General features: G+C 36.6%; 1 protein-coding gene across 1 annotated transcript in view; it reads left to right on the top strand.

The window, feature by feature from the left end:
* The first annotated feature begins 2,414 nt into the window (after positions 1 to 2,414).
* LOC117980325 (putative uncharacterized protein C5orf17) overlaps positions 2,415 to 15,004 on the top strand; it is a 241,524-nt gene continuing 228,934 nt past the window's right edge. Inside the window, exons 1-2 of the mRNA XM_063604740.1 lie at positions 2,415 to 2,438; positions 3,019 to 3,558. Coding sequence (XP_063460810.1) covers positions 2,415 to 2,438; positions 3,019 to 3,558 — 564 coding nt within the window. The remainder of the gene's footprint in view (positions 2,439 to 3,018; positions 3,559 to 15,004) is intronic.

The following is a 15,004-nucleotide window of genomic DNA, read 5'->3' as shown; positions in this document are numbered from 1 at the left end:
TTCATTTCTTGTTTTTTAATTAACTGTATGCAACATGTTTTCAAATTGTCTCACAGTTCTTGGATATTCTGCTTGTTTTAAATTTACTTAGTTTTTTCATTCTTTTTCTTTTTGCTCCTTAATTTGGGAAGCTGACCTATCTTGACCTATATTTTAAGCTCACCAATTCCTTTTTTATCCTTGTCAAGACATCCCAATATTTCATAAGAAAATTTATTTATTTATAATCTTTTTATATTTAATTTATAAAATTTAATTTTGGCTGTTACTTAAAATTCTATTTCTGTGCTTACAATGACTGTATGTTACTGCATTTTGTAATGTTTTACATAGAGCCTTTAACATAGTAATTATTGCTATTTCTACATTCCCTGTCTGATAATTCCAACATTTCTGCTATGTTTTAGTTTTATTCTGATGATTGGGTTTTCAATTGCATTTGGTGTGCCTTATCATTTGATGTTGAAAGTTGTACACCTTCCATCAAGTAATGAGAAATAAGGTAGATAGAACCATGTGTGAATATTTAATTAATATGACTAAAAATTAAGCTTTAAAAAATTTTTGCTCTAAGTGCCAGAGGCTCCATTTCTTCCCAGTTTTTTGATATTTTTCTCTATTCTTGACTTTGGTTTTTCTACATACTCCTGCTCAGAGATAGTCTGTGAAGTTTAGCTCCTTCAAATTTAATACACTGTTATACTGAGTTTGGCTGTTGTACAACAAAGTGTGAAGAATGATGAGCTCTCTTTAATCTTTTAATTAAATCTCAATATTTTGTGTGCCTATGTCTCAGGCTGTTACCTTCACAAATGTTTATACAGTAGTATTGTTCTTTTTTCAACCTTTATAATCTACTATTTTCCCTGGCTACAGCATTCCCAATATATTTCCTTTAAGCCCTGACCCTGCAAACTATATGCTTTTCCCTCTTAGGTGAGACAGAAAAGCCAATGGAGCCTGGAGTGGAAAAAATATCTTTCTCTCAGCTCAGCAATCAGAGATAACTTGGACCTCAGTTCTTTACTTGATCTAAAGATGATCACTACTCTTTAGTGTCTTTTCTTCCTCCTCTTCCTCCTCCTCTCCTTCCCCTTCCCCTTCTTTCTCTTCCTCTTCTTCTTCTTTCCTCCTTCCCTTCCTCCCCCTTCCCCTCCCACTCCTCCTCTTTCTTCTTCTTCTTCTTGATAGGGGCCGGAAGCAGTGGCTCATACCTGTAATCCCAGCACTTTGGGAGGCTGAGGCGGGTGGATCACCTGAGGTCAGGAGTTACAGACCAGCCTGGTCAACATGGCGAAAGCCCATCTCTACTAAAAATACAAAATCAGCCAAGCACGGTGGCACACATGCAATCCCAGCTACTCAGGAGGCTGAGGCAGGAGAATCACTTGAATTCCGGAGGCAGAGATTGCAGTGAGCCAAGATGGTGCCAGCACACTCTAGCCTGGGCAACAGAGTGAGTGAAATGAATGAGACTACATCTCAAAAACAAAACAAAACAAAAAGAAAGGCAGGAGTAATGACTTCCAAGTTTTCTACACATCAAAGCTGTAACTGGAAGACTCTCACTATAGTTTTTTAATTTCTCTTTTTAAATTTTTTTTAAAAACTTTGACAAAAAAGACATAACTTTAGATTTGTTTTTTTTTTTTTTTGGAAATTTTGTTACCAGATGGTTTATTGATTGATACTAATCCTAAATCCAAGAGTTGTCATTAAGTATACAAATAGTATTTTAATTATGAGTATCAATCCAAAATTTAATTGTTTATGTAAATTTTAAGTGTAATAATAGTTGTGTGTGTACATGCATGTACACATTAATACTAAGAAACAGACCCAGCGAAGATAATATGTATGATACAAAATGAGATACTTCTCAACAAACATTCACTCCTTTCTGGCTCCATAAATTTGGGATTTGCTCTCTGGCTTACTGTGGTCAAAAGAGAGTAAAGTGAGATATAAGCAAAGGCTATACATATGATTCAGGAAGTTGGCCTGTCTTTTTGCTGTTTTGGATCTGCCATCAAAAGACAGTGATTTGAGGAGCTGAATAGTAACCGATGATTTAAAGAGAGTTAGGAAATATATGGAGGAGATTTGCATGTAATCTGCAGCTTAACATTAAGTCAAGACAATCATATATGAGTCTAGTAGAGCAATAGTCACCCTTCAAACATGGAAATATGGGCATAAGCGTTAGAAGCCAGAGTGAATTAGTGTTGATTACACAGCAAGAAATGGCTTACTAAAAATGTAACGTTACTTACAATATGTGGAATTACAACCAAATTTATTAATCAACGTAACTACATCACATGGGTTAAAAAAAGAAGTTATATTGTACAATTTAAGATGTAAATACTCCTTTTTTTCTCTAATATATGAAGTTAAGTCTTACATAACTCTCAATGACTGAAGATAAATACAATTGTGTAATTAAGGAAATTTGCTAAGATAATTCTCTCTCCAAACAATTTATAAATGAAATATATTATTTAACTATTTAGATATAAATTATAAGTGATAAACGAGTGAGAAGAACTTTTAGAAGGGGTCAAAATTAATTAAGCAAGATTTTTTTTTTTTTGCTAAATGCCCATCTCTCAGGTTTAAAAAAAAATTTTTTTTTGCTAAACGATAACTAAGCAAGTTTCAATGTTTTTTGAGATGTATAGGTCATGAATATAATTTTACTAATGTCATATGTGGTGTGAGATAAAATATTTGAGGCATTTTTGAATTGCATCCAGATTCTACACTTTGTTTCATTAACATTTTCAAATAAATCTTAAAGTATTATAAATATTTAATATTTTAAAATTTTGGAACTCATCAAAGATATTGAGAGGTGACAACGTGCTGGCAGTCCTCACAGCCCTCGCTCGCTCTCGGCGCCTCCTCTGCCTGGGCTCTCACTTTGGCGGCACTTGAGGAGCCGTTCAGCCCACCGCTGCACTGTGGCAGCCCCTTTCTGGGCTGGCCAAGGCCAGAGCCGGCTCCCTCAGCTTGCAGGGAGGTGTGGAGGGATTGGCGACAGCGGGAACCGGGGCTGCGCGCGGCGCTTCCGGCGCTGCGCGCGGCGCTTGCGGGCCAGCTGGAGTTCCGGGTGGGCGTGGGCTTGGCGGGCCGTGCACTCGGAGCAGCCTGCTGGCCCCGCCGCGGCCGAGCAATGAGGCTTACACCCTCCGGGCCAGCGGCTGCGGAGGGTGTACTGGGTACCCCAGCAGTGACAGCCCACCGGCGCTGCGTTGGATTTCTCGTTGGGCCTTAGCTGCCTTCCCTCGGGGCAGGGCTCGGGACCTGCAGCCCGCCATGCCTGAGCCTCCCACCCCCTCCGTTGGCTCCTGTGCGGCCCGAGCCTCCCCGATGAGCGCCGCCCCCTGCTCCAGGGCGCCCAGTCCCATCGACCACCCAAGGGCTGAGGAGTGCGGGCGCGCGGCGCGGGACTGGCAGGCAGCTCCACCTGCAGCCCCGGTGAGGGATCCACTGGGTGAAGCCAGCTGGGCTCCTGAGTCTGGTGAGGACATGGAGAACCTTTATGTCCAGCTCAAGGTTTGTAAATACACCAGTCAGCACCCTGTATCTAGCTCAGGGTTTGTGAATGCACCAATCGACACTCTGTATCTAGCTACTCTGGTGGGGCCTTGGAGAACCTTTATGTCTAGCTCAGGGATTGTAAATACACCAATTGGCACTCTGTATCTAGCTCAAGGTGTGTAAACACACCAGTCTGCACCCTGTGTCTAGCTCAGAGTTTGTGAATGCACCAATGGACACTCTGTATCTAGCTAATCTAGTGGGGATGTGGAGAACCTTTGTGTCTAGCTCAGGGATTGTAAACGCACCAGTCAGCGCCCTGTCAAAACAGACCACTGGGCGCTACCAATCAGCAGGATGTGGGTGGGGCCAGATAAGAGAATAAAAGCAGGCTGCCTGAACCAGCAGTGGCAACCCGCTTGGGACCCCTTCCACACTGTGGAGGCTTTGTTCTTTCGCTCTTTGCAGTAAATCTTGCTACTGCTCACTCTTTGGGTCCACACTGCTTTTATGAGCTGTAACACTCACCGCGAAGGTCTGCAGCTTCACTCCTGAGCTAGCGAGACCACGAACCCACCAGAAGGAAGAAACTCTGAACACATCCGAACATCAGAAGGAACAAACTCCAGACGCGCGCCACCTTAAGAGCTGTAACACTCACCGCGAGGGTCCGAGGCTTCATTCTTGAAGTCAGTGAGACCAAGAACCCACCAATTCTGGACACAATAGTATCTCATTGTGGTTTTGATTTTCATTTCTGTAATGATCTGTGATACTGAGCTTGATACAGGTTTTTTGACCACATATATGTTTTCTTTTGAAAAGTGATTGTTCATGGCTATTGCTCACTTTTTAATGGGGTTGTTTTTCCCCTGTAAATTTGTTTAAGTTCCTTATAGATGCTGGATATTAGATCTTTGTCAGATACATTGTTTGCAAATATTTTCTCCCATTCTGTAGGTTGTCAGTTTACTCTGTTGATAGTTTCTTTTGCTGTGCAGAAGCTCTTTAGTATAATTAGATCTCATTAATCAATTTTTACTTTTGTTGCTGTTGTTTTTGGTGTCTTTATTATGAAATACTTGTCAGTTTCTATGTCTATAATGGTATTGCCTTGTTGTCTTCCAGGGTTTTTATAGTTTTGAGTTTTGCATTTAAGTCTTCAATCTATCTTGAGTTGATTTAAATATATATGTATGTATGTATATATATAAAATGAAAGAGAGGGGTCCAGTTTCCATTTTTTGCATATGTCTAGCCAGTTACCCATTTATTGAATAGGAAGTCCTTTCCCTATTGCTTATTTTTGTCATTTTTATCAAGGATGAGATGGTTGTAGGTGTGCAGACTTATTTCTGGGGTCTGTATTGTGTTCCATTGGTCTACGTGTCTGTTTTTATACCAGTACCACACTGTTTTGATTTCTGTAGCACTATAGTGCAGTTTCAAGTTGGTTAGATATGCCTCTATCTTTGTCCTTTTTGCTTAGGATTGCCTTAGGCTTTGTTTATTTGTTTGTTTCTAATGAATTTTAAAAGAGTTTTCTTTTCTAGTTCTGTGAAGAATGACATTGGTAGTTTGACAGAAATAGCAAATCTGTAAATTTCTTTGGACAGTAAGGCCATTTTAATTATATTGATTCTCTCTATTCTCAAGCATAGCATGTTTTTCCACTTGTTTATGTCATCTCTGATTTTTTGAGCAGTGCTTTGTAATTCTCATTGTAGAGATCTTCCGCATCCCTGGTTAGCTGTATTCCTAGGTGTTTTATTTTTTTGTATCCGTTATAAATTAGATGGCATTCCTGACTTGATTTTCAGCTTGGCTGTTGTTGATATATAGGGATGCCAGTAATTTCTTTTTTTTTTTCTTTTTCTTTTTTTTTTGAGACAGAGTCTCGCTCTTTCGCCCAGGCTGGAGTGCAGTGGCGCGATCTTGGCTCACTGCAGGCTCCGCCCCCCCGGGTTCATGCCATTCTTCTGCCTCAGCCTCCCAAGTAGCTGGGACTACAGGCGCCCGCCACCTTGCCCGGCTAATTTTTTGTATTTTTAGTAGAGATGGGGTTTCACCGTGTTAGCCAGGATGGTCTCGATCTCCTGACCTCGTGATCTGCCCGCCTCGGCCTCCCAAAGTGCTGGGTTTACAGGCGTGAGCCACCGCGCCCGGCCGCCAGTAGTTTCTTATGTTGATTTTGTATCCTGAGATGTTGCCAAAATTGTTTATCAGCTGGAACTTTTGGCCTGAGACTATGGGGTTTTCTAAATACAGAAACATGCCGTCTGCAAACAGGGATAGTTTGACTTCCTCTCTTCCTATTTGAATGCTGTTTATTTCTTTCTCTTGCCTGATTGCCCTGGCCAGAACTTCCAATAGGAAGAGGAATGTTGAGGAAGGGCACGCTTGTCTTGTGCTGGTTTTCAAGGGAAATGCTTCTTGATTTTGCACATTCAGCATGATGTTGCCTGTGGGTTTGTCATTGATGGCCTTTTTTTTTTTTTTTCTTTTTTGGAGGTGTGTTCCTTCAATGCCTAGGCTATTGAAAGTTTTTAACATGAAGGGATGTTGAATTTTATCAAAAGTGTTTTCTGCATCTATTAAGATAGTTATGTAGTTTTTGCCTTTGGTTCTGTTTATGTGATGAATCACATTTATTGATTTGCAGATGTTAAACCAAACTTGCACCCAGGGAATAAAGTCTACTTGATCATTGTGGATTAGCTAGCTGTCTGATGTGCTTCTGAATTCAGTTTGCTACTATTTTGTTGAGAATTTTTACATCAATGTTAATCCAAGATATTGGCCTGAAGTTTTCTTTCTTTCTTTTTTTTTTTTTTTTTTTTTTTTTTTCGCTGTGTCTCTGCTAGGTTTTGGTACCAGAATGATGCTGACTTAATAGAATGAGTTGGGGAGAAGTCCTTCCTCCTCATTTATTTGGGAATAGTTTCAGCAGAAATGGTACTAGCTCTTCTCTGTACATCTGACAGAATTTGGCAGTGACTCCATCTGGTCTTGGGCTTTTGTTAGTTGGTAGTCTATTTGTTACTGGTTCAATTTTGGAACCTGTTATTTGTCTTTTCAGGGAATCAGTGTCTTCCTGGTTCAGTCTTGGGAGGGTGTATGAATCCGGAAATGTATCCATCTCTTCTAAGTTTTCTAGTTTGTGTGCATAGAGGTGTTCCTAGTAGTCTCTGATTATTATTTGTATTTCTGTGGGGTCAGTGACAACATCCCATTTGTCATTTCTAAATTTGTTTCTTTAGATTTTCTCTCTTTTCTTCTTTATTAATCTGCCCAGCCACCTATCTACTTTACTATTTTTTTCAAAAAGTCAACTCCTTGATTTGTTGATCTTTTGAATTTTTTTTTGTATCTCGATCTTATTCAGTTTAGCTGATTTTTTAATGTCTGTCTTCTAGCTTTAGATTTGGTTTGCTCTTGTTTCTCCAGTTCCTTTAGCTGTGATGTTAGTTTGTTAATTTGAGATCTTTCTAATTTTTTGATGTGGACATTTAGTGCTATAAATTTCTCTCAACACTGCCTTAAATCCCAGAGATTCTGGTAACTTGTGTATTTGTTCTCATTAGTTTCAAAGAATTTCTGTTTTATCCTTAATTTCATTATTTATCTAAAGCCATCCAGGAGCAGGTTACTTACTTTCCATGTGTTTGCATATATTTGGGTAATTTTTTAATTATTTATTTCTATTTTTATTGTTTGTGGTCCAAGAGTGTGTTTGGTGTAATTTTAGTTCTTTCACATTTGCTGAGGATTGTTTTATGACTATATGATTGATTGTAAAATATGTGCCTTGTGGTGATGAGAAGAATGTATATTCTGTTGTTTTTGGTGGGGAGTTCTTCAGAGGTCTATGAAATCTATTTTGTCCAATTTTGAGGTCATGTCCTGAGTATCTTCTGCCTCGATGATCTAAGTATCAGTGGAGTGTTGAAGTTTCCCGCTATTATTGTGTGGGAGCCTAATTCTCTTTGTAGGTGTCTAAGAACTTGCTTTATGAATCTGGGTGTTCCTGTGGTAGTTGCATATGTATTTAGGGTAGTTAGGTCTTCTTTTCAAATTGAATCCTTTACCATTATGTAATGCCCTTCTTTTTCTTTTTTTTTTTAATATTTGTTGCTTTAAAGTTTGTTTTGTCTGAAATTAGGATTGCAACCCCTGCTTTTTTTTTACTGAATTCCATTTGCTCAGTAGATTTTCCTCCTTGTCTTTATTTTGAGCCTATGGGTGTCATTGCGTGTAAGGCTGGTCTCTTGAAGACCACATATCAACAAATCTTGCTTTTGTATCCAGCTTGTCACTCTGTGCTTTTTAAATGACACATTTAGCCTATTTACATTCACAGTTAGTATTGATATGTGTGGATTTGATCCTGTCATTGTGTTATCAGCTGGTTATTATGCCAACTTGTTTATGTAGTTGCTTTACAATGTCACTTGTCTATGTACTTAAGTGTGTTTTTTTATTGGCTGGTAATGGTCTTTCTTTTTCATATTTAGTGCTTGTTTCAAGATCTCTTATAAGGTGGGTCTGATGGTAACAAACTCTCTCAGCATTGGTTTATCTGAAAAAGATCTTATTTCTCCTTCCCTTTGGAGTCTTGCTTTGGCTGGTATGAAATTCTTGGTTGAAGACTTCTTTTTTTAAGAAGCTTGTAGAGTTTCTGCTGAGAGGTTCACTGTTAGTCTAATAGGGTTCCATTTGTAGGTTACCTGCCTTTTGTCTCTGGCTGCCTTTAATATTCTTTCATTTCGTCCTTGGAAAATCTGACAATTATGTGTCTTGGAGATAATCTTCTTGTTGTAGAATCTTGCAGGGGTTCTCTGTAATTGCTGAATTTGCCTGTTGGCCTGTCTAGTGAGACTGAGGAAGTTTTTATGGATAATATCCTGAAATATGTTTTTTAAGTTGTTTGGAAAGTTTAATAAGGTATCTGAACATAAAATTAATATAAATTGCTGGTGTCTTTCTATACATAATTGACAAATAAAATTAAATTGTTCATTTCTTAGAAGACACAAAACACAATTGTTAAAAATGTGGAGGAATTCATCTATTTATATTAGAAAATATAATATAAAGGTATCAATTTTCCTCAAGTTTATTTGTACAGTCAATGCCATTGATTTCAATAAGATTTCTACAGAATTTTTAAAATATCTATTAAGAGGATTTGAAATGCATTTGGTAGATTTTATGCCCAAATATCTATCTAATTACAAAATTAGAAAGAGAAAATAGTAGATTTTACATCCAAGAACAGGCAAAATACTGCTGCAGAAAAAACTAAATGTGGGATTTGCCCTAATACTTATTGAGATGTGAAGCTGTAGGTAATTCTTAGGAAACTGATAGGAAATACTATCGGTACAGGAACAGACAAGATAATAGTTCAGTGGAATAGAAGTGTATTAAATTTATTGGCTGGGAATATTTGCTGACACCTGTAATTCCAGCACTTTAGGAGGTTCAGGTGGGTAGATCACTTAACGTCAGGAGTTTGAGACCAGCCTAGCCAAAATGCAGAAACCCAATCTGTACTAAAAGATACAAAAATTAGCTGGGGGTGGTGGGATGCACCTGTCACTCCAGCTGCTGGGGAGGCTGAGGCAGGATAATCACTTGAACTCAAGAGGTGGAGGTTGCAGCAAGCCAAGATCATCCCACTGCACTCCAGTTTGGGTGACAGAGCAAGACTCTACCTCAAACCAATAAATAGATAAATAAATTTCTTATATCTTGCTGATATGACAATAGTATCCCTATTACGAATACATAAAGACAATAAGAAAGTGCAATTAAAACCAATAGAAAGTGGGAAAAGTCAGGAATTTACTTTCTGTAGAGAGGAGTCACATAGAGGCAAGCATCATTGATAATGAAGACATTAAAATAAAGGTCATAAGATAAAATTTTATGACCATTTGATGGAGAAAATTAAAACATTTGAAAACATCAGATGTTGAAGTAAATACTGATGAATGTACAAGTATCCATTGATACAACCACACTGGCAAAGAGTTTATTACTGTATGATTTTATAAAGATGAGGAATTACATGCTCTATACCTTAAAATACTGCTTCCACTTCTTTATACAAGAACAATTCTTTCACGCATTAACTCAGAGATTTATACAAGTATATTCTTATCAGCTATCCATAGTAGCAGAAATTAAGAAACATAGAGGCCATCAAGAGGAGATTGTTACACTCAAATAATGTGATTCGCTACATTTATCCAAGTGAAAGAATTACAAAGCAAGTACTCTAATATAAATAAATATTTATGTACATAACATTAAGTATAATATTAACCCACTGGAAATAAAATCAGCATGTAAACTCATATAAATATAACATAAAATATAATATATATACATATACCCTATAAACAAATACATAAAAATTATATAGACAAATTCCTGGACACATACACCCTCCCAAGACTGAACCAGGAACAAAATGAATCCCTGCATAGATCAATAACAAGTTCCTAAACAACTGAGGCAGTAATAAACACCTACCAACCAAAAAAAAAAAAAAAGCCCACAACCAGAGGGATTTATAGCTGAATTCTACCAGACGTACAAAGAGGAGTTGGTACCATTTCTTCTGAAACTATTTCAAACAATTGATAAGCAGAGATTCCTCCCTAACTCGTTTTATGAGGCCAGCATCATTCTGATACCAAAACACAGCAGAGGTACAACAACAACAACAAATTTAGGCCAATATCTTTGACGAACATCGATGTGAAAAGCCTCAATAAAATACTGGCAAACTGAATGCAGCAGCACATCAAAAAGCTTATCCACCATGATCAAGTTGGCTTCATCCCCAGGATGCAAGACTGGTTCAACATAGGCAAATCAATAAACATAATCTATCACATAAACAGAAACCACATTATTATCTCAATAGGTTCACAAAAGGCCTTTGATAACATTCAACAACCTTCAAGTTTAAAAGTCTCAATAAACTAGGTATTGATAGAAGATACTTCAAAAAAATAAGAGCCATTTATGACAAAGCCACAGCCAATATCATACTGAATGAGCAAAAGCTGGAAGAATTCCTCTTGAAGACCATCACTAGACAAGAATGCCCTCTCTCACCACTCCTTTTCAACATAGTATTGGAAGTTCTGGCCAGGCCAATCAGGTAAGAGAAATAAAATGTATTCAGATAGGAATATAGGAAGACAAACTGTCTCTGTTTGCAGATGACACTATCCTGTATCTAGAAAATCCCTTCATCTCAGCCCAAAAGCTTAAGCTGATAAGCAAATTCAGCAGTCTCAGAATACAAAATCAATGCCAGAAATCACAAGCATTCTTATACATCAACAACAGACAAGTGGAGAGCCAAATCATAAATGAACTTCCAATAACAATTACTACAAAGAGAATAAAATACCTAGGAATACAGCTAACAAGAAAAGTGAAGGACCTCTTCAAGGAGAACCACAAACCATTGCTCAAGAAAATCAAAGCAGGCACAAACAAATGGGAGAACATTTCATATTCATGGATAGAAAGAATCAATATCATGAAAATGGCCATATTGCCCAAAGTAATTTATAAATTCAATGCTATTACCATTAAACTACCAGTGATGTTCTTCAGAGAATTAGAAAAAAACAACTGCTTTAAAATTAATATGGAATAAAAAAACAGCCTGTGTAGCCAAGACAATCTTAAGCAAAAAGCACAAAGCTGGAGGCATCATGCTACCTGAAATCAAACTATACTACGAGGTTACAGTAACCATAAGAACATGATACTGGTACAAAAACAGACATATAGACCAAAGGAACAATACAGAACTGAGAAATAAGACTGCACATCTACAACCATCTGATCTTTGACAAACCTGACAAAAACAAGCTGTATTAATCCATTTTAACACTGCTGATAAAGACATATATGAGACTAGGTAATTCCTAAAGAAAAAGAGGTTTAATGGACTCACAGTTGCACGTGGCTGGGGAGCCCTCATGATCATGGTGGAAGATGAAAGGCAAGTCTTGCATGGCAGCAGACAAGAGAAATCAAAGAGAACCAAGTGAAAGGGTTTTTCCCTTATGAAACCATCAGATCTCATCAGATTTATTCACTACCACAAGAACATTATAGGGCATACCACCTCCATTATTCAATTATCTTCCACTGGTACCTCCCACAACATGTAATTATGGGAACTACAATTCAAGATGAGATTGGTGGGGAGGGGACACAGCCAAACCATATCACAATCAATGGGGAAAGGGTTACCTATTTAATAAATGGTGCTGGGAGAACTGTCTAGCCATATGCAGAAAATTGAAACTGGACCCCTTCCTTACACTTTATACAAAAATTAACTCAAGATGAATTAAAGACTTAAATATAAAACCCCAAACTATAAAAACCCTAGAAGAAAAATCTAGGCAATACCATTATGGACATAGGCATGTGCAAAATTTCATGATGAAAACATTAAAAGCAATTGTGGCAAAAGCAAAAGTTGACATATAGAATATAATTAAACTAAAGAGCTTCTGCACAGCCAAAGAAACTATCATCAAAACAAACAGACAACCTATAGAATGGGAGAAAAATTTTGCCATGTATCCATCTGACAAAGATCTAATATCCAGAATCTACAAGATACTTAAACAAATTTACAAGGAATAAAATGAATAACTCCATTAAAAAGTGGGCAAAGGACATGAGCAAACACTTCTCAACAGAAAACTTGCATGAGGCCAGCAAACATATGAAAAAATAACACATTAAAGAAATGCAAATCAAACAACAATGAGATACCATCTCATGCCAGACAGAATGTGATTTTTAAATAGTCAAGAAACAATAGATGCTGGTGAAGCTGTGGAGAAATAGCAACATTTTTACACTCTTGGTGGGAATGCAAATTAGTTTAACCATTGTGGAAGACAGTGTGTTGATTCCTCAGAGACCTAGAACCAGAAATACCATTTGACCTAGCAATCCCATTACTGAGCATATACCCAAAGAAATATATCATTTTATTATAAAGATACATACATGCATATGTTCACTGCAACACTATTCACAATAGTAAAGACATGGAATCAACCCAAATGCCCATCAATGATAGATCGGATAAAGAAAATGTGGTACATATACACCATGGAATACTATGCAGCCATATAAATAAATGAGAGCATGTCCTTTACAGGGATATGGATGGATCCAGAAGCCATTATCCTCAGTAAACTAACTCAGGAACAAAAAACCAAACACCAAGAGTTCTCACTTACAAGTGGGAGCTGAACAATGAGAACACATGGACACATGGAGGATAACAACACACACTGGGGCCTGTCATGGGAGACTGGGAGGTGGGTGAGCATCAGGAAAAATAGCTAATGCGTGCTGGGCTTAATACCTAGGTGATGGGGTGATAGGTGCAGCAAACCACCATGGCACATGCCTACCTATGTAACAAACCTGCACATCCTGCACTTGTATCTCTGAACTTAAAATAAAATAAAAAAATAAAAAGACTGAACCAAAATTTAGGGTAGCATTTACCTCAACCAAAGAAAATCTTTAATATGAAATGAGGTAGAATATAAAAACAAATAGAACTTCATACGTATGTTCATATTTTCATGCCATAATGGTAGTTTGGGAGGGATGTTTAGTTCAATATTAATGAGTCTATGATATAAAATAAAGTATAAACATACATAGATAATGTATGAAAGAATAAAGTTTTAGAATCCCTGGCCTTTGAACTAATAATATTTTTTATATTTTAAAAGTTTTATAAAAAACAAGAAATGTGTGGCTAGGGTATATGTGACCCACAATACATAGATTATTTTATCTTTTACAAAAATACAAAAAAAAAAACTTTGCCAAATTCTTTTCTCAACATGAAGATAACTTACTCACTGGAAATTACTTTTACATTTTTCTTCATCCTTTCATAGATATTTTAGGTATTTGCAAAAATACATGTATATTCACTTTTAATAATAAAGTGTTGGATATTATAGTTGTATTCTGAACAGTACTTTTTAACAACTTAACAGTATATTTTGCAATATTTCAAATCATTGTATATGAAAGTGACTAATTCTTTATAATAATTTTTTGTATTTCAATACATAAATACAATATGATTTTTTAACATTGTTCTTTCTTAAAGGACATTTAGATTGATTTCCATGTTTTGGTGTTTTAAAACAATGCTCTTTAACTATCTCTCACAGGTGAGATATTGTAAATACAAACACTTCTGGTACAAGGGTTATGTGCATGTCTAAATTAGACACATATTAGCACACTGCATTTTTAGAGGCTATACAAATTTGCATTTCACTGGCAATGAAAAATAATGCCTATTTACACTATTTTATGACTAGTGTACTCGTTTTCAGTAATCATCTCCAATCTGTTTGGCAAAGATAAAAATTCCTTGTTTTTTTTTTTTTTTAATTGACAATCCTTAATGAAAATAGTTTAGATTGGTGCTGTTTGTAAAAAGCAGTTCTTCTGGTTTGGATTTGTTTTGATCATCTACTTCTATAGGAATGTGTCTGATTTAACTTTGTTTCTACCTTTTAAGGTAAGATTTGGTAAATTATGTACTTTTAGAAAACAGATTTCATTGAGGTGATCTACTTCATTTCTATAGCATTATCAAACTAATATGTCATGGCCAAGTGTGGTGGCTCATGCCTGCAATCCAAGAACTTTGGAAGGATTCTTGAGCCCACGAGTTCAACACCAACCTTGGCATCATAGCAATACACAGTTTCTACAGAAAAATAAGCTGGCATGGTGACCTGTGCCTGGAGTACCAGCTGAGGTGGGAGGATCGCTTGAGCCCTGGAGGTCGAGGATGCAGTGAGCCATAGTCATGACACTGCAGTCCAGCCTGGGCAACATAGTGGTGCCCTGTCCAAAATAATAGTAATAATAATAACAATAATGTATCACAACCTTTTAAATTTCCTCCTTATTTTGTTTTGTAATCAATTATTACACATTAGCAATATGAATTTTTCTCAATATGTAAATTTTTAATCTATTTTTAATAATCATTATTTGGATTCTTATTCTAATTTCTAATTTATTAACTTATTTTTATTTTTATTAGTTATGCTGTTTTGTTTTCCTTAGTATTATTATGTTTTTCTAAAGAATTTAATTGATTGCATGAATCATGTAATTTTCTTCCCAATTTATTCAGTTAATGTTTAATAGTGTAACTTTTGCTTTCTTTTGCTAACTTTTGCTGTTTTTTAACCCATTTATATATTTTTACGTGCATAATTTATTTTTATGTTCTCACTTATGATGGAGTAACTGGTATCTGAATGACCCTCTTGGGAAAATAATTTATAAAATTAGAGAAATTATATTTGATAACATATTTCAGGGATTATACATCAGTTATCTACCTGTGGTC

Source organism: Pan paniscus, chromosome 4, assembly GCF_029289425.2.
Source record: "Pan paniscus chromosome 4, NHGRI_mPanPan1-v2.0_pri, whole genome shotgun sequence".
Lineage (NCBI taxonomy): Eukaryota > Metazoa > Chordata > Mammalia > Primates > Hominidae > Pan > Pan paniscus.
Note: the sequence above shows the minus strand (reverse complement) of the source record. Positions and strands in the feature narration are given on the sequence as shown.